Source organism: Macaca nemestrina, chromosome 12 (assembly GCF_043159975.1).
Source record: "Macaca nemestrina isolate mMacNem1 chromosome 12, mMacNem.hap1, whole genome shotgun sequence".
NCBI classification, from domain to species: Eukaryota; Metazoa; Chordata; class Mammalia; order Primates; family Cercopithecidae; genus Macaca; species Macaca nemestrina.
The window spans coordinates 55,825,808-55,847,001 of record NC_092136.1 but is presented as its reverse complement, the minus strand read 5'-3'; the positions used below and the strand labels follow the sequence as shown (position 1 = coordinate 55,847,001).

The window sequence follows — 21,194 nt, the reverse complement described above, 5'->3', positions numbered from 1 at the left end:
GGGAGGCGGATAGCCTCACGTAAGTTTTCAAGCCCATCTTGCCCTCCACCTGGAAACACACTCAGGGCTACTGGGGGGCACAGTGGGAGAGAAACTGGCCCTTCCGTTTGCGTGGGAGCTGGGTGAGGCTTGTGCCTGCTGGTTTCCCCCCACTTTCCTGACAACCTGCATGACTCAACAGAGGCAGCCATAATCTCCCTAGGTACGCAACTCCAGTGACCTGGGAATCTCACCCCCATTCCCCACAGCAGCCACAGCAAGACCTGCCCAAAGAGAACCTGAGCTCAGACAGGTCTAGCTCCCTCCCAACCTGATGGTCCTTCCCTATCCATCCTCATAGCAGAAGACAAAGGGCATATAATCTTGGGAGTTCAAGGGCCCCGCCCACCGCTGGTCCCTCTCCACATTAGTACAGCTGATGCTTTCTGGAAGGCACCACTCCTGACAGGAGGGCAATCAGAACAAAAATAGAGCATTAAACCACCAAAGCTAAGGGCCCTCAGGGAGTTCACTGCACCCTCTGCCACCTCCACCAGAACAGGCATTGGTATCCACAGCTGAGAGACCCATAGACTGTTCACATCACAGGACTCTGTGCAGACAATCCCCAGTACCAGCCTGGAGCCGGGTAGACTCCCTGGGCGGCTAGACCCAGAAGAGAGACAACAATCACTGCAGTTCGGCTCACAGGGAGTCACATCCATAGGAAAAGAGGGAGAGTACTACATCAAGGGAACACCCTGTGGGACAAAATAATCTGAACAACAGCCTTCAGCCCTAGACCTTCCTTCCCTCTGACAGTGTCTACCCCAATGAGAAGGAATCAGAAAACCAACCCTGATAATATGATAAAACAAGGCTCTTCAACATCCCCCCAAAAATCACACTAGTTCACTAGTAATGGACCCAAACCAAGAAGAAATCCTCGATTACCTGAAAAATAACTCAGGAGGTTAGTTATTAAGCTAATCAGGGAGGAAGCAGAGAAAGGCAAAGCCCAATGCAAGGAAATCCAAAAAATGATACAAGTAGTGAAGGAAGAAATATTCATGGCAATAGATAGCTTAAAGAGAAAACAATAAAAAATTCAGGAAACTTTGGACACACTTTTAGAAATGGGAAATGCTCCGGAAAGTCTCAGCAATAGGATTGAACAAGTAGAAGAAAGAAATTCAGAGTTGGAAGACAAGGTCTTCGAATTAACCTAATCCAACAAAGACAAAGAAAAAAGAGTAAGAAAATATGAACAAAGCCTCCAAGAAGTCTGGGATTATGTTAAACGACCAAACCTAAGAATAATCGCTGTATCTGAGGAAGAAGAGAATTCTAAAAGCCTGGAAAACATATTTGGGGGAATAATCGAGGAAAACTTCCCCGGCCTTGCAAGAGACCCAGACATCCAAATACAAGCAGCACAAAGAACACCTGGAAATTTATCACAAAAAGATCTTCACCTAGGCACATTGTCGTCCGGTTATTCAAAGTTAAGACGAAGGAAAGAATCTTAAGAGCTGTGAGACAGAAGCAACGGGTAACCTATAAAGGAAAACCTATCAGATTAACAGTGGATTTCTCAGCAGAAACCCTACAAACTAGAAGAGATTGGGGCCCTATCTTCAGCCTCCTCAAACCAATTATCAGCCAAGAATTTTGTATCCAGCAAAACTAAACATCATATACAAAAGAAAGTCATTTTTCAGACAAACAAATGCTGAAAGAATTCACCATTACCAAACCACCACTACAAGAGCTGCTAAAAGGAGCTCTAAATCTTGAAACAAATCCAGGAAACACATCAAAACAGAACCTCTTTAAAGCATAAATCACACAGGACCTAGAAAACAAAAACACAAGTTAAAAAGCAAAAACAAAAAACAAAACCAAAGCACACAGGCAACAAAGAGCATGATGAAAGCAATGGTACCTCACATTTCAATACTAACACTGAATGTAAACGACCTGAATGCTCCATTTAAAAGATACAGAACTGAAGAATGGATAAGAACTCACCAACCAACCATCTGCTGCCTTCAGGAGACTCACCTAACACATAAGGACTCACATAAACTTAAGGTAAAGGAGTAGAAAAAGGCATGTCATGCAAATGGACACCAAAAGCAACCAGGGGTAGCTATTCTTTTTAGGTATTTTTGTTTTGTTTTGTTTGAGAGAGAATCTGCTCTGACACTCAGGCTGGAGTACAGTGGTGCAATCTTGGCTCACTGCAACCTCTGCCTCTCAGGTTCAAGTGATTTTCCTGCCTCAGCCTCCCAAATAGCTGGGATTATAGGTGCCTGCCACCATGCCTGGCTAATTTTTGTATTTTTAGTAGAGATGGGGTTTCACCATGTTGGCAAGGCTGGTCTCAATTTCCTGACCTCAGGAGATCCTCCTGCCTCCGCTTCCCAAAGTGCTGGGATTACAAGCGTGAGCCACCATGCCTGGCTGGGTAAGCTATTCTTATATGAGACAAAACAAACTGTAAAGCAACAGTGGTTAAAAAAGACAAAGAGGCACAGTATATAATGGTAAAAGGCCTTCTCCAGCAGGAAAATATCACAATCCTAAACATATATGCACCTAACACTGGAGCTCCCAAATTTATAAAACAATTACTAATAGACTTAAGAAATGAGATAAACAGCAACACAATAATAGTGGGGGACTTCAATACTCCACTGACAGCATTAGACAGGTCCTCAAGACAGAAAGTCAACAAAGAAACAATGGATTTAAACTATATCTTGGAACAAACAGAGTTAACGGATATATACGGAACATTTCATCCAACCACCGCAGAATACACATTCTATTCAACAGTGCATGGAACTTTCTCCAAGATAGACCATATCATAGGCCATAAAACAAGCCTCAATAAACTTAAGAAAATTGAAATTTTATCCAGTACTCTCTCAAACCACAGTGGAATAAAACTGGAAATCAACTCCAAAAGGAACCTTCAAAACCATGCAAATACATGGAATTTAAATAACCTGCTCCTGAATGAGCATTCAGTCAAAAACGAAATCAAGATGGAGATTAGAAAATTATTTGAGCTGAATGATAATAATGACACAACCTATCAAAACCTCTGGGATACAGCAAAGGCGGTGCTAAGAGGAAAGTTCATAGCCCTAAATGCCTACATCAAAAAGGCTGAAAGAGCACAAACAGACAATCTAAGGTCACACCTCAAGAAACCAGAGAAACAAGAACAAACCAAATTTAAACCCAGCGGAAGAAAGGAAATAACCAAGATCAGAGCAGAACTAAATGAAATTGAAACAAAAAATTTACAAAAGATAAATGAAACAAAAAGCTAGTTCTTTGAAAAGATAAATAAAATTGATAGACCCTTAGCAAGATTAACCAAGAAAAGAAGACAGAAAATTCTAATAATCTCACTAAGAAATGAAACTGGAGATATTACACCTGACACCACTGAAATACAAAGGATCATTCAAGGCAACACCTTTACACACATAAATTAGAAAACCTAGAAGAGACTAATAAATTCCTGGAAAAATACAACCCTCCTAGCTTAAATCAGAAAGAATTAGATACCCTGGACAAACCAATAACAAGCAGCAAGATTGAAATGGTAATTTAAAAATTACCAACAAAAAAAAGTCGAGGACCAGATGGATTCACAGCAGAATTCTATCAGACATTCAATGAAAAATTGGTACCAATCCTTTTGACACTATTCCACAAGACACAGAAAGAAGGAACTCTCCCTAATTTATTGTATGAAGCCAGCATCACCCTAATACCCAAACCAGGAAAGGACATAACCAAAAAAAGAAAACGGCAGACTGATATCCTTGATGAACACAGATGCTAAAATCCGTAACAAAATACTAGCTAACCAAATCCAACAACATATCAAAAAGATAATCCACCATGATCAAGTGGGTTTCATACCCAGGATGCAGGGATAGGTTAACATACATGTCAGTAAATGTGATACACCATATAAACAGAATTAAAAAGAAAAATCACATGATCATCTCAATAGATACAAAGCACTGGACAAAATTTAGCATCCCTTTATGATTAAAACTCTCAGCAAAACTGGCATATGAGGGACATACCTTAATGTCATAAAAGCCATCTATAACAAACCCACAGTCAATATAATACTGAATGGGGAAAAGTTGAAAGCATTCCCTCTGAGAACTGGAACAAGACAAGGATAACCACTCTCACCACTCCTTTTCAACACAGTACTGGAAGTCCTAGCCAGAACAATCAGACAAGAGGAAGAAATAAAGGGCATCTAAATCAGTAAAGAGGAACTAAAACTGTCACTGCTTGCTGATGGTATAATCATTTACCTTGAAAACCCTAAGGACTCCTCTAGAAAGCTCCTAGAACTGATAAAAGAATTCAGCAAAGTTTCTGGATACGAGATTAATGTACACAAATCAGAAGCTCTTCTATAAACCAACAGCGACCAAGCAGAGAACCAAATCAAGAACTCAACCCCTTTACAATAGCTGCAAAAAAGTTAAAATACTTAGTAAAATACCTAACAAAGGAGTCAAAAGACCTCTACATGGAAAACTACAAAACACGGCTGAAAAAAATAATAAACGATGCAAACAAATGGAAACACATCCCATGCTCGTGGATGGGTAGAACCAATATTGTGAAAATGACCATACCACCAAAAGCAATCTACAAATTCAATGCAATCCCCATCGGAATACCATCATCATTCTTCACAGAATTAGAAAAAACAATTCTAAAATTCATATGGAACCAAAAAAGAGCCCACATAGCCAAAGCCAGAGTAAGCAAAAAGAACAAATTTGGAGGCATCACACTACCTGATTTCAAACTATACTGTAAGGCCATAGTCACCAAAACAGCATGGTACTGGTATGAAAACAGGCACATAGACCAATGGAACAGAATAGAGAACCCAGAAATAAACCCAAACACTTACAGCCAACTGATCTTCAATAAAGAAAACAAAAACATAAAGTGGGGAAAGGACATCTTTTTCAACAAATGGTGCTGGGATAATTGGTTAGCCACATGTAGGAGAATGAAACTGGATCCTCATCTCTCACCTTATACAAAAATCAACTCAATATGGATTAAGGACTTAAAACCTAAGACCTGAAACTATAAAAATTCTAGAACACTGGAAAAACCCTTCTAGACATTGGCTTAGGCAAGGATTTCATGACCGAGAACCCAAAAGCAAACGCAATAAAAACAAAGATAAATAACTGGGGCCTAATTAATAAGCTTTTGCACAGCAAAAGGAACAGTCAGCAGAGTAAACAGACAACCCACAGTGTGGGAGAAAATCTTCACAATCTATACATCTGACAAAAGACTACTATGCAGAATCTATAATAAACTCAAACAAATCAGTAAGAAAAAAACAATCCCATCCAAAAGTGGACTAAGGACATGAACAGACAGCTCTCAAAAGAAGATATACAAATGGCCAACAAACATATGAAAAAATGCTCAACATCACTAATGATCAGGGAAATGCAAATCAAAGCCATAATGCGATACCATCTTACTCCTGCAAGAATGGCCATAATCAAAAGATCAAAAAACAGTTGATGTTGGAGTGGATGTGGTGAACGAGGAACACTTATACACTGCTGGTGTCAACATAAACTAGTACAGCTACTATGGAAAACAGTGTGGAGATTCCTTAAAGAACTAACAGTAGAACTACCATTTGATCGAGCAATCACACTAGGGGGTTTTGCTCAGAGGAAAAGAAGTCATTATTCGAAAAAGATACTTGCACATGCATGTTTATAGCAGCACAATTCACAATTGCAAAACCATGGAAACAACCCAAATGCCCATCGATAAGTGGATAAAGAAACTGTGCTGGGGGGGGGGGGGGCGGAGCAAGATGGCCGAATAGGAACAGCTCCAGTCTCCAACTCCCAGCGCCAGCGACACAGAAGACCGGTGATTTCTGCATTTTCAACTGAGGTACTGGGTTCATCTCACTGGGGAGTGCCGGACGATCGGTGCTGGTCAGCTGCTGCAGCCCGACCAGCAGGAGCTGAAGCAGGGCGAGGCATTGCCTCACCTGGGAAGCGCAAGGGGGAAGGGAATCCCTTTTCCTAGCCAGGGGAACTGAGACACACAACACCTGGAAAATCGGTAACTCCCACCCCAATACTGCGCTTTAAGCAAACAGGCACACCAGGAGATCATATCCCACACCTGGCCGGGAGGGTCCCACACCCACGGAGCCTCCCTCATTGCTAGCACAGCAGTCTGTGATCTACCGGCAAGGCAGCAGCGAGGCTGGGGGAGGGGCGCCCGCCATTGCTGAGGCTTAAGTAGGTAAACAAAGCTGCTGGGAAGCTCGAACTGGGTGGAGCTCACAGCAGCTCAAGGAAACCTGCCTGTCTCTGTAGACTCCACCTCTGGCGACAGGGCAATAACAAACACAGCCGAAACCTCTGCAGACGCAAACGACTCTGTCTGACAGCTTTGAAGAGAGCAGTGGATCTCCCAACACAAAAGTTGAGATCTGAGAAGGGACAGACTCCCTGCTCAAGTGGGTCCCTGACCCCTGAGTAGCCTAACTGGGAGACATCCCCCACTAGGGGCAGTCTGACACCCCACACCTCACAGGGTGGAGTACACCCCTGAGAGGAAGCTTCCAAAGCAAGAATCAGACAGGTACACTCGCTGTTCAGAAATATTCTATCTTCTGCAGCCTCTGCTGCTGATACCCAGGCAAACAGGGTCTGGAGTGGACCTCAAGCAATATCCAACAGACCTACAGCTGAGGGTCCTGACTGTTAGAAGGAAAACTATCAAACAGGAAGGACACCTACACCAAAACCCCATCAGGACATCACCATCATCAAAGACCAGAGGCAGATAAAACCACAAAGATGGGGAAAAAGCAGGGCAGAAAAGCTGGAAATTCAAAAAATAAGAGCGCATCTCCCCCGGCAAAGGAGCGCAGCTCATCGCCAGCAACGGATCAAAGCTGGACGGAGAATGACTTTGACGAGATGAGAGAAGAAGGCTTCAGTCCATCAAATTTCTCAGAGCTAAAGGAGGAATTACGTACCCAGCGCAAAGAAACTAAAAATCTTGAAAAAAAAGTGGAAGAATTGATGGCTAGAGTAATTAATGCAGAGAAGGTCCTAAACGAAATGAAAGAGATGAAAACCATGACACGAGAAATACGTGACAAATGCACAAGCTTCAGTAACCGACTCGATCAACTGGAAGAAAGAGTATCTGCGATTGAGGATCAAATGAATGAAATGAAGCGAGAAGAGAAACCAAAAGAAAAAAGAAGAAAAAGAAATGAACAAAGCCTGCAAGAAGTATGGGATTATGTAAAAAGACCAAATCTACGTCTGATTGGGGTGCCTGAAAGTGAGGGGGAAAATGGAACCAAGTTGGAAAACACTCTTCAGGCTATCATCCAGGAGAACTTCCCCAACCTAGTAGGGCAGGCCAACATTCAAATCCAGGAAATACAGAGATCGCCACAAAGATACTCCTCAGAAGAGCAACTCCAAGACACATAATTGCCAGATTCACCAAAGTTGAAATGAAGGAAAAAATCTTAAGGGCAGCCAGAGAGAAAGGTCGGGTTACCCACAAAGGGAAGCCCATCAGACTAACAGCAGATCTCTCGGCAGAAACTCTCCAAGCCAGAAGAGAGTGGGGGCCAATATTCAACATTCTTAAAGAAAAGAATTTTAAACCCAGAATTTCATATCCAGCCAAACTAAGTTTCATAAGTGAAGGAGAAATAAAATCCTTTACAGATAAGCAAATGCTTAGAGATTTTGTCACCACTAGGCCTGCCTTACAAGAGACCCTGAAGGAAGCACTAAACATGGAAAGGAACAACCGGTACCAGCCATTGCAAAAACATGCCAAAATGTAAAGACCATCGAGGCTAGGAAGAAACTGCATCAACTAACGAGCAAAATAACCAGTTAATATCATAATGGCAGGATCAAGTTCACACATAACAATCTTAACCTTAAATGTAAATGGACTAAATGCTCCAATTAAAAGACACAGACTGGCAAACTGGATAAAGAGTCAAGACCCATCAGTCTGCTGTATTCAGGAGACCCATCTCACATGCAGAGACATACATAGGCTCAAAATAAAGGGATGGAGGAAGATTTACCAAGCAAATAGAGAACAAAAAAAAGCGGGGGTTGCAATCCTAGTCTCTGATAAAACAGACTTTAAACCATCAAAGATCAAAAGAGACAAAGAAGGCCATTACATAATGGTAAAGGGATCAATTCAACAGGAAGAGCTAACTATCCTAAATATATATGCACCCAATACAGGAGCACCCAGATTCATAAAGCAAGTAGTCCTTAGAGACTTACAAAAGACTTAGACTCCCATACAATAATAATGGGAGACTTCAACACTCCACTGTCAACATTAGACAGATCAACGAGACAGAAAGTTAACAAGGATATCCAGGAATTGAACTCATCTCTGCAGCAAGCAGACCTAATAGACATCTATAGAACTCTCCACCCCAAATCAACAGAATATACATTCTTCTCAGCACCACATCGTACTTACTCCAAAATCGACCACATAATTGGAAGTAAAGCACTCCTCAGCAAATGTACAAGAACAGAAATTATAACAAACTGTCTCTCAGACCACAGTGCAATCAAACTAGAACTCAGGACTAAGAAACTCAATCAAAACCGCTCAACTACATGGAAACTGAACAACCTGCTCCTGAATGACTACTGGGTACATAACGAAACGAAGGCAGAAATAAAGATGTTCTTTGAAACCAATGAGAACAAAGATACAACATACCAGAATCTCTGGGACACATTTAAAGCAGTGTGTAGAGGGAAATTTATAGCACTAAATGCCCACAAGAGAAAGCAGGAAAGATCTAAAATTGACACTCTAACATCACAATTAAAAGAACTAGAGAAGCAAGAGCAAACACATTCGAAAGCTAGCAGAAGGCTAGAAATAACTAAGATCAGAGCAGAACTGAAGGAGATAGAGACACAAAAAACTCTCCAAAAAATCAATGAATCCAGGAGTTGGTTTTTTGAAAAGATCAACAAAATTGACAGACCACTAGCAAGACTAATACAGAAGAAAAGAGAGAAGAATCAAATCGACGCAATTAAAAATGATAAAGGGGATATCACCACCGACCCCACAGAAATACAAACTACCATCAGAGAATACTATAAACACCTCTACGCAAATAAACTGGAAAATCTAGAAGAAATGGATAATTTCCTGGACACTTACACTCTTCCAAGACTAAACCAGGAAGAAGTTGAATCCCTGAATAGACCAATAGCAGGCTCTGAAATTGAGGCAATAATTAATAGCCTACCAACCAAAAAAAGTCCAGGACCAGATGGATTCACAGCTGAATTCTACCAGAGGTACAAGGAGGAGTTGGTACCATTCCTTCTGAAACTATTCCAATCAATAGAAAAAGAGGGAATCCTCCCTAACTCATTTTATGAGGCCAACATCATCCTGATACCAAAGCCTGGCAGAGACACAACAAAAAAAGAGAATTTTAGACCAATATCCCTGATGAACATCGATGCAAAAATCCTCAATAAAATACTGGCAAACCGGATTCAGCAACACATTAAAAAGCTTATCCACCATGATCAAGTGGGCTTCATCCCTGGGATGCAAGGCTGGTTCAACATTCGCAAATCAATAAACATAATCCAGCATATAAACAGAACCAAAGACAAGAACCACATGATTATCTCAATAGATGCAGAAAAGGCTTTTGACAAAATTCAACAGCCCTTCATGCTAAAAACGCTCAATAAATTCGGTATTGATGGAACGTACCTCAAAATAATAAGAGCTATTTATGACAAACCCACAGCCAATATCATACTGAATGGGCAAAAACTGGAAAAATTCCCTTTGAAAACTGGCACAAGACAGGGATGCCCTCTCTCACCACTCCTATTCAACATAGTGTTGGAAGTTCTGGCTAGGGCAATTAGGCAAGAGAAAGAAATCAAGGGTATTCAGTTAGGAAAAGAAGAAGTCAAACTGTCCCTGTTTGCAGATGACATGATTGTATATTTAGAAAACCCCATTGTCTCAGCCCAAAATCTCCTTAAGCTGCTAAGCAACTTCAGCAAAGTCTCAGGATACAAAATTAATGTGCAAGAATCACAAGCATTCTTATACACCAGCAACAGACAAACAGAGAGCCAAATCAGGAATGAACTTCCATTCACAATTGCTTCAAAGAGAATAAAATACCTAGGAATCCAACTTACAAGGGATGTAAAGGACCTCTTCAAGGAGAACTACAAACCACTGCTCAGTGAAATAAAAGAGGACACAAACAAATGGAAGAACATACCATGCTCATGGATAGGAAGAATCAATATCGTGAAAATGGCCATACTGTCCAAGGTAATTTATAGATTCAATGCCATCCCCATCAAGCTACCAATGAGTTTCTTCACAGAATTGGAAGAAACTGCTTTAAAGTTCATATGGAACCAAAAAAGAGCCCGCATCTCCAAGACAATCCTAAGTCAAAAGAACAAAGCTGGAGGCATCACGCTACCTGACTTCAAACTATACTACAAGGCTACAGTAACCAAAACAGCATGGTACTGGTACCAAAACAGAGATATAGACCAATGGAACAGAACAGAGTCCTCAGAAATAATACCACACATCTACAGCCATCTGATCTTTGACAAACCTGAGAGAAACAAGAAATGGGGAAAGGATTCCCTATTTAATAAATGGTGCTGGGAAAATTGGCTAGCCATAAGTAGAAAGCTGAAACTGGATCCTTTCCTTACTCCTTATATGAAAATTAATTCAAGATGGATTAGAGACTTAAATGTTAGACCTAATACCATAAAAATCCTAGAGGAAAACCTAGGTAGTACCATTCAGGACATAGGCATGGGCAAAGACTTCATGTCTAAAACACCAAAAGCAACGGCAGCAAAAGCCAAAATTGACAAATGGGATCTCATTAAACTAAAGAGCTTCTGCACAGCAAAATGAAACTACCATCAGAGTGAACAGGCAACCTACAGAATGGGAGAAAATTTTTGCAATCTACTCATCTGACAAAGGGCTAATATCCAGAACCTACAAAGAACTCAAACAAATTTACAAGAAAAAAACAAACAACCCCATCAAAAAGTGGGCAAAGGATATGAACAGATATTTCTCAAAAGAAGACATTCATACAGCCAACAGACACATGAAAAAATGCTCATCATCACTGGCCATCAGAGAAATGCAAATCCAAACCACAATGAGATACCATCTCACACCAGTTAGAATGGCGATCATTAAAAAGTCAGGAAACAACAGGTACTGGAGAGGATGTGGAGAAATAGGAACACTTTTACACTGTTGGTGGGATTGTAAACTAGTTCAACCATTATGGAAAACAGTATGGCGATTCCTCAAGGATCTAGAACTAGATGTACCATATGACCCAGCCATCCCATTACTGGGTATATACCCAAAGGATTATAAATTATGCTGCTATAAAGACACATGCACACGTATGTTTATTGCAGCACTATTCACAATAGCAAAGACTTGGAATCAACCCAAATGTCCATCAGTGACAGATTGGATTAAGAAAATGTGGCACATATACACCATGGAATACTATGCAGCCATCAAAAAGGATGAGTTTGTGTCCTTTGTAGGGACATGGATGCAGCTGGAAACCATCATTCTTAGCAAACTATCACAAGAACAGAAAACCAAACACCGCATGTTCTCACTCATAGGTGGGAACTGAACAATGAGATCACTTGGACTCAGGGAGGGGAACATCACACACAGGGGCCTATCATGGGGAGGGGGGAGGGGGGAGGGATTGCATTGGGAGTTATACCTGATGTAAATGACGAGTTGATGGGTGCGGCACACCAACATGGCACAAGTATACATATGTAACAAACCTGCACATTAGGCACATGTACCCTACAACTTAAAGTATAATAATAATAAATTAAAAAAAAAAAAAAAAAGAAACTGTGCCATATATATATATATATATATATATATATATATGCATACGTATATTGCGCAGCCATGAAAAGGAATGAATTAACAGCATTTACAGTAACCTGGATGAGATAGGAGACTATTATTCTAAGTGATGTAACTCCGGGATGGAAAACCAAACATTATATGTTCTCACTGATACATGGGAGCTAAGCTATGAGGACACAAAGGCATAAGAATGATACAATAAACTTTGGGGACTTGGGGGGAAGAGTGGGAGGGAGGCGAGGTATAAAAGACTACAAATATGGTGCAGTGTATACTGCTTGGGTGATGAGTGCACCAAAATCTCACAGATCACCACTAAAGAACTCACTCATGTAACCACATACCACCTGTACCCCAATAACTTATGGAAAAATAAAATAAATAAATAAATAAATAAATAAAATTAATGACTGTCTAAATAAATATACTTACTTACATTTTTGAATAGTTGCTCAGCAAGTTCTCTGACATGCTTTATCATCTTCACTGGGCTATTTTCTTCAACTTTAATTCTCTCTACTTCAAAGGCTACCAACTAGGAAAAAGAATCAAAAGGCAAAACATCAATTCCAAAATATGCCAAATTCAAAAACTGTGATAATTTCATACAATTTGCAAGCCAAAAAAATCCAACATATACATTATTTTTAAAACAAAATATTTTAGGTTTTGGGGTTTCACCTCCATTCTGGGGTTACAGGGTCAATCAAACCCTTGAATTGTATAGTGGTCCCTCCCTGAGGATTTAGGGCCCTATTTCTTCTAGGGAAAAGTCATTTCTGGAACTCAAGAGAGACCCTGTCATTCCACAGGCCTCAGTCAGAGAAATTCAGACAGTTAGAAAGTGTCTAAACACTTCCTTAACTCACAAAACATGAACCAAATGTCCAAGTCAGGATGCTCAGACTTTAGCCCTAGCTCTGCTGATACTGTGTGATCTGGGACAAGGCACTTAAACTCCTGAGCTTCAGTTTTCTCATCTCTAAAATAAGATAGAAGAACAAAATGGCCTTTAGATTCCTTCTAGTCTCAAACTATCTCTTTATTAACTAATTTACTGGGAGAACTGTGTGAGTCTGTATACTTAGGGTAAAGAAAAGAAGGCTGACAGGAAAAAAAATTGTGGAGGGTAAATAGATGGACAATAAAAATAGAAAGGTACAATACAGGATTCTTCTAGGAACTAATAGATTCGCTGCATAGGCATATAAAACTATGGCTTACCTATTCTAGGCTAGGATTCAGAAAGATGATCAAGGGCAAACATTCTTTTCATTCTAAGACATCTAGCTGATGGGAGTGTGAGGACAAGGCCATGCACAATGCAAGCTGCCTCTCAAAGCCCCCGTAATACCCCATTGTGGTAGACTGCCCTAGGCTAAGTGAAAACAAGGATCACTTTCCCAGGAGCAAATGCTATTTTTCTACCAAAGCATTCCCATGCAAATGGCCAAAGAGGGTAGAATGAGAAATTAGTTAGTTCTGATGGTTCATTTTTCTTAGGCTCTTGACTGATATATACATATGATTTACTGGCAGTCAAGTAACAAAAGTAAAACACCCAAAGTCACCACTGTAGGCCAAACAGAGAACTGGATGAACACTAATGGGTGACCCAATAGGAACCTTGGCTTATCATTGTTTCCAATCTAGAGTATATTTTTATAAACAATAAATAAATAAAAAATAAGTTAGCACATAAAGTTAGAGACATAAAATGAAGCCTAACGCAGTCGAGTGGCTCTCAGAGTCAATGACTTTGGGAGAGTTTGGAAGAGGTGGTGAGATAAGAGCAGAGCATGAAGAACAGAGGAGGGCACTCCAAGCACGGGAAAGACCTACAAAATAGAGGCTGTGGCAAGTAAGTTTTCTGTAAGTAACTAATCTTGCTTTTTAGTTGTGATGAAGCTGTCAGAGGAAGATAAATTTGAATAGAAAAGAGAGAATATATAAACCAATGTTACTATTCATAAAGCTTCAAAGACTAACAAAACGTAGGTGCTAGAAAAGACCTTGGAGACCATCTATTTTAAACCCATAAAATATTATGTTATGAACTTAGTGCAGAATCTAAAGGCTGATATGTTAGTAGAATCAATAACCAATCATGTTATATGTAGTATTAGAGAATCAATGACCAATAATTGATTACAAAAAATTGTCCACCTCAGGATGTTTCCTAAATCTTCGTATGCTTTGTGTTATTAATTAAAGCATCTGATGCAGTAAACATATTCTACACAGAACTAAAACATGTGCCTCTTCTTTAAAAATTCTTACCTGTGAATACTTCACTATCTTTTAAAAAAAAAAAGATCCTTCTCCTCTGAACCAAAGATATTTAAGACCTTCATTCCTACCTTCCCTATATAAAAGAAAATCACCAGAGGCAAAACATGACCACTATCACGATTCTCCAATATCCTGGGATCTAGGAATGTGGTTTTTTTTATAGATATCAAGAAACTTTTTAGATTTTTGGTTCTAATACAGTACTCTTTCAAAAATTGAAATGAGAATAATATTCTTGTTCTACCCACCAGAGTGGGCTGCTGTGAATATAGAGTTAAATGATAAATGGAAAGGTGCTTTTAAAAAAGAGCACAATAAATGCAAATAGCATTCTTATTTTGAGTCACATCTGCCCTATTTCTCCCTTTATATGGCTAATTCCTTGAAGACAGAGACAGAAATCTGTTTTCCATATATTTAATGTCTCCTAAGACAGGTAGAAAAGAGTTGAAAATTGATTAGTGAGAATGCCACAAACTTAAACTATGGCTCTATGATTCTGACAGACCAAATGTAACTCCAGTTTGAAGTAATTTCAGCTATCTTAGCTTCAAATTAGAGCTTTCTCCCTATAACACTGACAAAAGAATTACTGTATTAGGGCCTTTAAAAATAAGAGTTCTATTTATACAATCACTGTTACCTTTTCAAAAAGATTTTAATCAACTATTTTTTAAAATATAATAGTTTAAAATATGAATAGTTTTTGGAGTATGAGTGGTTTTCGGTTACATGGATGAATTATATAGTGGTGAATTCTGAGATTTTGGTGCACCCATCACCTGAGTAGTGTACATTGTTCAATTAATTAAAATTCAGTTGTTCAAAAATTATATGTACTTTCAAGGCATCTTATAATTTTTTTGGTAATTTTTATAATCCACATTAAAATATCGAGATTTGATAAGCATAATAAATAACATTGGGATTAATACCTGATTTATATATGACTATATAAATATGAAAAATGTTACTTTTTGCTTTTAACTACTAGTCTAATTATGTCTATAAATAATGCCTTCATTTAATAAGAACTATACCTCATCAAAGAGATCACAAGATCTATAAGGAGGACCTCTTTCTGAAACAAAACCTGCAAATGCCATTCCATTGAGTACTTTAGTGAGGAAATCATTCTCGGCCAAACCACGCTGCCCCAAGAATGCTGTCTGTGAAAAAAGAAAACATGAAATAATAATTTATCACTTGGTAATGGACAAATGGTCAAAACAAAAATACAATAAAAAGAGCAAGGCCTATATAAATCCCTTCATGTATAAATATGTGTTGTCATAGAATACTTTCTCTCAAAGGGAGTTATTCTGAAATACTACATATATTGAAAAGAATAAAAATGAATCTGTCTCCATGTTAGGAGAAGAAATCAGAAATTAACATTCAATTTTAAAAGAAAAATTGATTTGGCCGGGCGCGGTGGCTCAAGCCTGTAATCCCAGCACTTTGGGAGGCTGAGACGGGTGGATCATGAGGTCAGGAGATCGAGACCATCCTGGCTAACACGGTGAAACCCCGTCTCTACTAAAAAATACAAAAAAAACTAGCCAGGTGAGGTGGCGGGCGCCTGTAGTCCCAGCTACTCGTGAGGCTGAGGCAGGAGAATGGCGTGGACCGGGAGGCGGAGCTTGCAGTGAGTTGAGATCCGGCCACTGCACTCCAGCCTGGGAGACAGAGCCAGACTCCGTCTCAAAAAAAAAAAAAAAAAGAAAAATTGATTTAAAGTTAACATATTCTAAGACAGTATGTGAGTTCCATATTATTATTAAGAACCAATATCTAACCACATAGAGATTTTAAATAATCACATTTGATAAATCAAGGTCAAAATAAATGGCTAGGAAAAAAAAATCAAGTAGTTTTATTAAATTAGAATATATTTCTTGGACAGACACAATACAGTACTCTATATCTTACTTTGTGGAAATGTATTACTGGCTCTGCATGAATTCTTATAAGTTGCAGGCAGGATCTATATCCTTGGAAGAGTTGTGCAAATAATCTAAGGAAAACTGCTCGCACCTCTTTATCCTAAAAATATAAGAAGAAAGGTTAGGTAATTTAACTTTTTAAAAACAAATGAAATATCAAGTCAAAAAGGTGACCTTTTCATACATCCCAAGGACATTTGGCATATATCCCAAGTCCTTTGATTTTTATATGCACCAAAACAATTACAGTCACAACCAAATATAAGACAAATATAAGAAGAAAAAGCTCTTAAGATTGTATTTAATCCAGCTTTTATTGGAATCACAGTTTAGAACTGTAAGAAAACTGACAGATTCTGTTAGTCAATGCCTTACTTAATTGATCAGGAAATGAAGGTCAAGAATGCTTAAGTATATGTGTTCAGCCCCCTGAGGTTCCTTATTGGTTACAAAACCCACTGCTAAGAAATGCACTGAGCAAAATAAAAAAGGGGCCTCTGTTATATATATAACCTTCTATGGCTTCTAATTGGAACTATTTCCATCCACACACTCTTCAAACTTGATTCTCTCCTATAACCAACATTCTTTATATCCATTTTTGTAAGCATCTCTTCTGTTTTTAATCCTTGCCTGGCTGTTTCAATTTGATGCTTGGCACAGTTTTCCAGGCTATAATCTAGGCTCTGATTTTCTGTCCTACACTTAACTCATGCCTCCTCAGGGCAACAATCTTAGCCCTAGTGGCCTGTTGCCCAGTGTGCTTCCCTGTGCCTCCTCCTTGAGAAGGACATAAGGACAGTCAGTGGCAAGTCTCTTAATTTCTAGTTTTGGGCACTTTTTACTCTGCTGTCCATCTAACTCTAACTTCACTTAGCTTCTTTAAAAACCCTACAAATAAAAGAACAGCACTCTTCAACAGCATTAAATGTAAATATTAAACTTCTTACCAGCATTTTTGAGTGGGATAAAGCTGTTCGTGGAGGAGGAAAAGCATGATCTGCTACTTCCAAATCTGGGTGTAAAATCTAAAGCAAAAAAGTTTTGTTATGTAAAATATCTTAATATCAATGAAATCTATTATTGGGACATTAAGATGAAAATGTCAGCATATGAATTATAATATATTCCCTCCATTAATACAATTCAATTAGCTGGGGTAGTTCTATATGTACCACTGTAGAAAGATCTCCAAGACAAAATATTCAGTTGAAACATGTTCTAGAAAAATACACATAGTATGGTCTAATTTATTTGAAAATAAAACAAAATAAACCCTAAATCTACATAGGTATATATATATATATATATATATATATATATATAGAGAGAGAGAGAGAGAGAGAGAGAGAGAGAGAGAGAGAAATGAGAATGAAAAGTTCTGAAAAAAAAATACACTAAACTATAAAATAGTAGTCATGTCTGGTAAGGGAATAATCTATATAGCTGAATTTTTAAAAACAGCTGCTTGTTTTTATGTTCTAAGTGTAATGAAAAATTACTGGGGAGAGGCCAGGTGCAGTGGCTCATGCCTGTAATCCCAGCACTTTGGGAGGGCAAGGTGGGTGGATCACTTGAGGTTAGGAATTTGAGACCAGCCGGGCCAACATGGTGAAACCCTGTCTCTAGTGAAAATACAAAAATTAGCTCAGCATGGTGGCACATGCCTGTAGTCCCAGCTACTTGGGAGGCTGAAGCAGAATAGCTTGAACCTGGGAGACGGAGGTTGCAGTGAGCTGAGATCGCACCACTGCACTCCAGCCTGGGCAACAGAACAAGACTCTGTCTCAAAAAAAAAAAAAAAAAAAAAAATTACTGAGGAGAAAGAAAATAAGATTTTGAACTTTGCAGTCTAAACAGGTAAAAGTATAAAACCATGTCACAAAAGTGCTAAAATATATAAAGTGCAATATGTGAAATGTAAAGCATAATTAATTCAACTTAGGGAAAACTAAACAAAAAATAAAGTAACATTTGAGTTAAGCTTTGAAGGAAAGCAGGTTGGGGAGCAGCTGTGAAAGAAGGGCCTGTGTAGGACTTACACAGAGAAGATGAAATTGTATCAGTATGTAGCAAATTTTCTCCTTGCAGAATCATTTTCAAATACTAAGATTTTTGATGGTATGCTGAGAACAGACCAAAAGACTCAAAACAACACTTAAAGACAACACTAAAATATTGGCAGTTCAAGTCATTGAATCACAAGCACAGCACAAAATATCTTGGTGTCTATAAAATAATCCATTGTTATTACACAGTTTAAGTATAGTGTTGCCATTTGATTATAATTATTTACTAATGAAACAAAGCTTATATGCTTGTGTGTTGATGTTCCCAATCATCCATGAAATGTAGTTTCTTTTTGGTCCTAGTTTGACAATACATTATGCTCCTATTTCTTTTTTTCTTTTCTTTTTTTTCTTTTTTTTTTTTTTTTTGAGACGGAGTTTCGCTCTTGTTGCCCAGGCTGGAGTGCAATGGTATGATCTCGGCTCATGGCAACCTCCGCCTCCTGGGTTCAAGCGAGCCTCCTGTCTCAGCCTCCTGAGCAGCTAGGATTACAGGTGTGCACCACCACAGCTGGCTAATTTTTTGTCTTTTTTTTTTGTAGCCATGGGATTTTGCCATGTTGGTCGGGTTGGTCTCGAACTCCTGACCTCAGATGATCCACCCACCTCAGCCTTCCAAAGTGTTGGGATTACAGGTGTGAGCCACCACACCCGGCCCTATGCTCCTATTTCTTATTCACGGAACAGTAAGTAGTACCTAATCCACCATTGTGCTTAGTAACTATAACAATATGTATACTCAGTTTTACCAAAAAGGAATTTTACATATTGATCAAATTTGGTGGCACAGGTGTTGCAGGTTTAGGTATACGAGTATGCAGCAGAACCCTTACCAGGAGCCAATGGCTTAAGAAGTACAATCTTACTCTTTGTTAATTTTGGTACTTAACCCCTAAATAACTATTCATATCACTAGTAAGTAACCACACATAAGATTTAATCCCTATAGGAATTCTAGAAACATTAAACTTTCTTCAGTCATTCAAATACTACCTTCTCAGCTTTTGCTATATATACATATACCATCTATGCAATTATATAGTCAAGATTTTTCTTTAAATTGTCTTTAAATCAACTCCTTTTTTTAATTTTTTCTTTTTTTAGTGAGATGGAGATTTACTCTTGTTGCCCAGGCTGGAGAGCAATGGCGCGATCTCGGCTCACCGCATCCTCCACCTCCCAGGTTCAAGCGGTTCTCCTGCCTCAGCCTCCTGAGTAGCTGGGATTACAGGCATGTGTCACCACGCCTGGCTAATTTTGTATTTTTAGTGGAGACGGGGTTTCACAGTGTTGCCCAGGCTGATCCTGAACTCCTGACCTCAGGTAATCTGCCCGCCTCAGCCTCCCAAAGTGCTGGCATTACAGGCATGAGCCACTGTGCCCGGCCTTGTTTTGGTTTTTGAGATGGGAGTCTAGCTCTGTTACCCAGGCTGGAGTGCAGTGGCGCAATCTCGGCTCACTGCAACCTCTGCTTCCCAGGTTCACGCTATTCTCCTGCGTCAGCCTCCTGAGTAGCTGGGATTACAGGCATGTGCCACCATGCCCAGCTAATTTTTGTATTTTTAGTAGATTCTCTAACTGTTCCCATTTCACAGATACCACTATGACAACAAAAAAGACTAACACAAATTTGAAAGTTTTCTGAGAATAAAATCCCTCCTGGTTATCCTAGGGCTTCTAAGTTTCTATTTAAGAGGGAAAAAATGTTTTAAATAGCCCAGAATAAAATATTCTTAAAGTAGAATATGAAGGCCTTAGTTCTAGTAATGTGTTGAAAAGGAATGCAGAATTTCTACACTTCAATTTTCTGATGATGAGCACCTAAAATGCTATCAGTAAAACAAAATACCATGTTTTCGAAATTCAGCTAAGATAAAATAACTGCAAAAAAAATTCAATCTGTTTCAATGAGAAAAACTGAAGCCACAAGATGTTTTAAAGCTTTACTTGGCTTGAATGTAGTGTATACTTCTCCTTCTTTGGTATTTCTATTCATATGGCATTTAGAGTGGAATGTTGGACATTTTATGTATCAGTAAGACACATCTTTCTGTAATAACCTGAAAGTATTGGCAAGACAATATTACAGTGTTTTGTAGGTACCAAAGAGGAATGAGATGCCAATAGGGAGGCTAGAGAAGAGAAGCCAACACCTAATGGGGGATCTTAGGGGAATCAGGGATTTCAAGGCAGAGCCTTGTTTTCACAGGTGAATTTCCAATACCTAGGACAGTACTAGGTCCTGTACGCTGAATGAAGGAAGCAATGTAGAACAAATATTCAGTTAGGATCCAAAATATATGTTTTAGATAACTACCTAGTAAATGAATAATTCTAAATACTATAAAAGAATATGTTCATGTTTCCAACATATAGCTCTCTTTAAAGTAACAAACTGTATTGACAAACATTTTCAATTTCAGCTATCTTAGCTTCAGATTTAAATAAAGAGAAAGTTACTATTACAAAAACATGTCATACCAAAGAAAGAGCTGATTGCGTCTGATGTAGAAGTGGTTCTGGGAGAGAAGAGAGGTGAATACATTCAGGAATTTTAATAGTGCCTCCATCCAAATCTGCTATGATTACATCTAACTGAAAGAGATAAAAAAAATTAACCTATAATTACGGAAATACATTTGTTGTTAAGCAAATTATTTTTCCCTTGACTAATTCAAAATGAGAAGAATCACGTGTAGAAGAGACACTTGTTTGTCCATAGTAGTACAATTTTGGGCTAACAAGTTCCCAGCAACACTGTGTTTCCCAGCTTCCTTTGAAATTAGATGTGGCATGTGGCTTAGATTCTGCCAATAAAACATGA

At 38.9% G+C, this 21,194-nt stretch overlaps 1 protein-coding gene across 7 annotated transcripts in view; it reads right to left on the bottom strand.

Moving 5' to 3' along the window:
- Positions 1–21,194, bottom strand: part of LOC105488765 (SET binding factor 2) — a 547,946-nt gene that overhangs the window by 240,546 nt on the left and 286,206 nt on the right. For all 7 annotated transcript variants that reach the window (XM_071075110.1, XM_071075112.1, XM_071075109.1 and 4 more), the window contains exons 9-13: positions 20,852–20,965; positions 17,252–17,329; positions 16,288–16,401; positions 15,396–15,524; positions 12,500–12,598 (exon numbers count right to left, since the gene is read on the bottom strand). In XM_071075110.1, the coding sequence (XP_070931211.1) occupies positions 12,500–12,598; positions 15,396–15,524; positions 16,288–16,401; positions 17,252–17,329; positions 20,852–20,965 (534 nt within the window). The remainder of the gene's footprint in view (positions 1–12,499; positions 12,599–15,395; positions 15,525–16,287; positions 16,402–17,251; positions 17,330–20,851; positions 20,966–21,194) is intronic.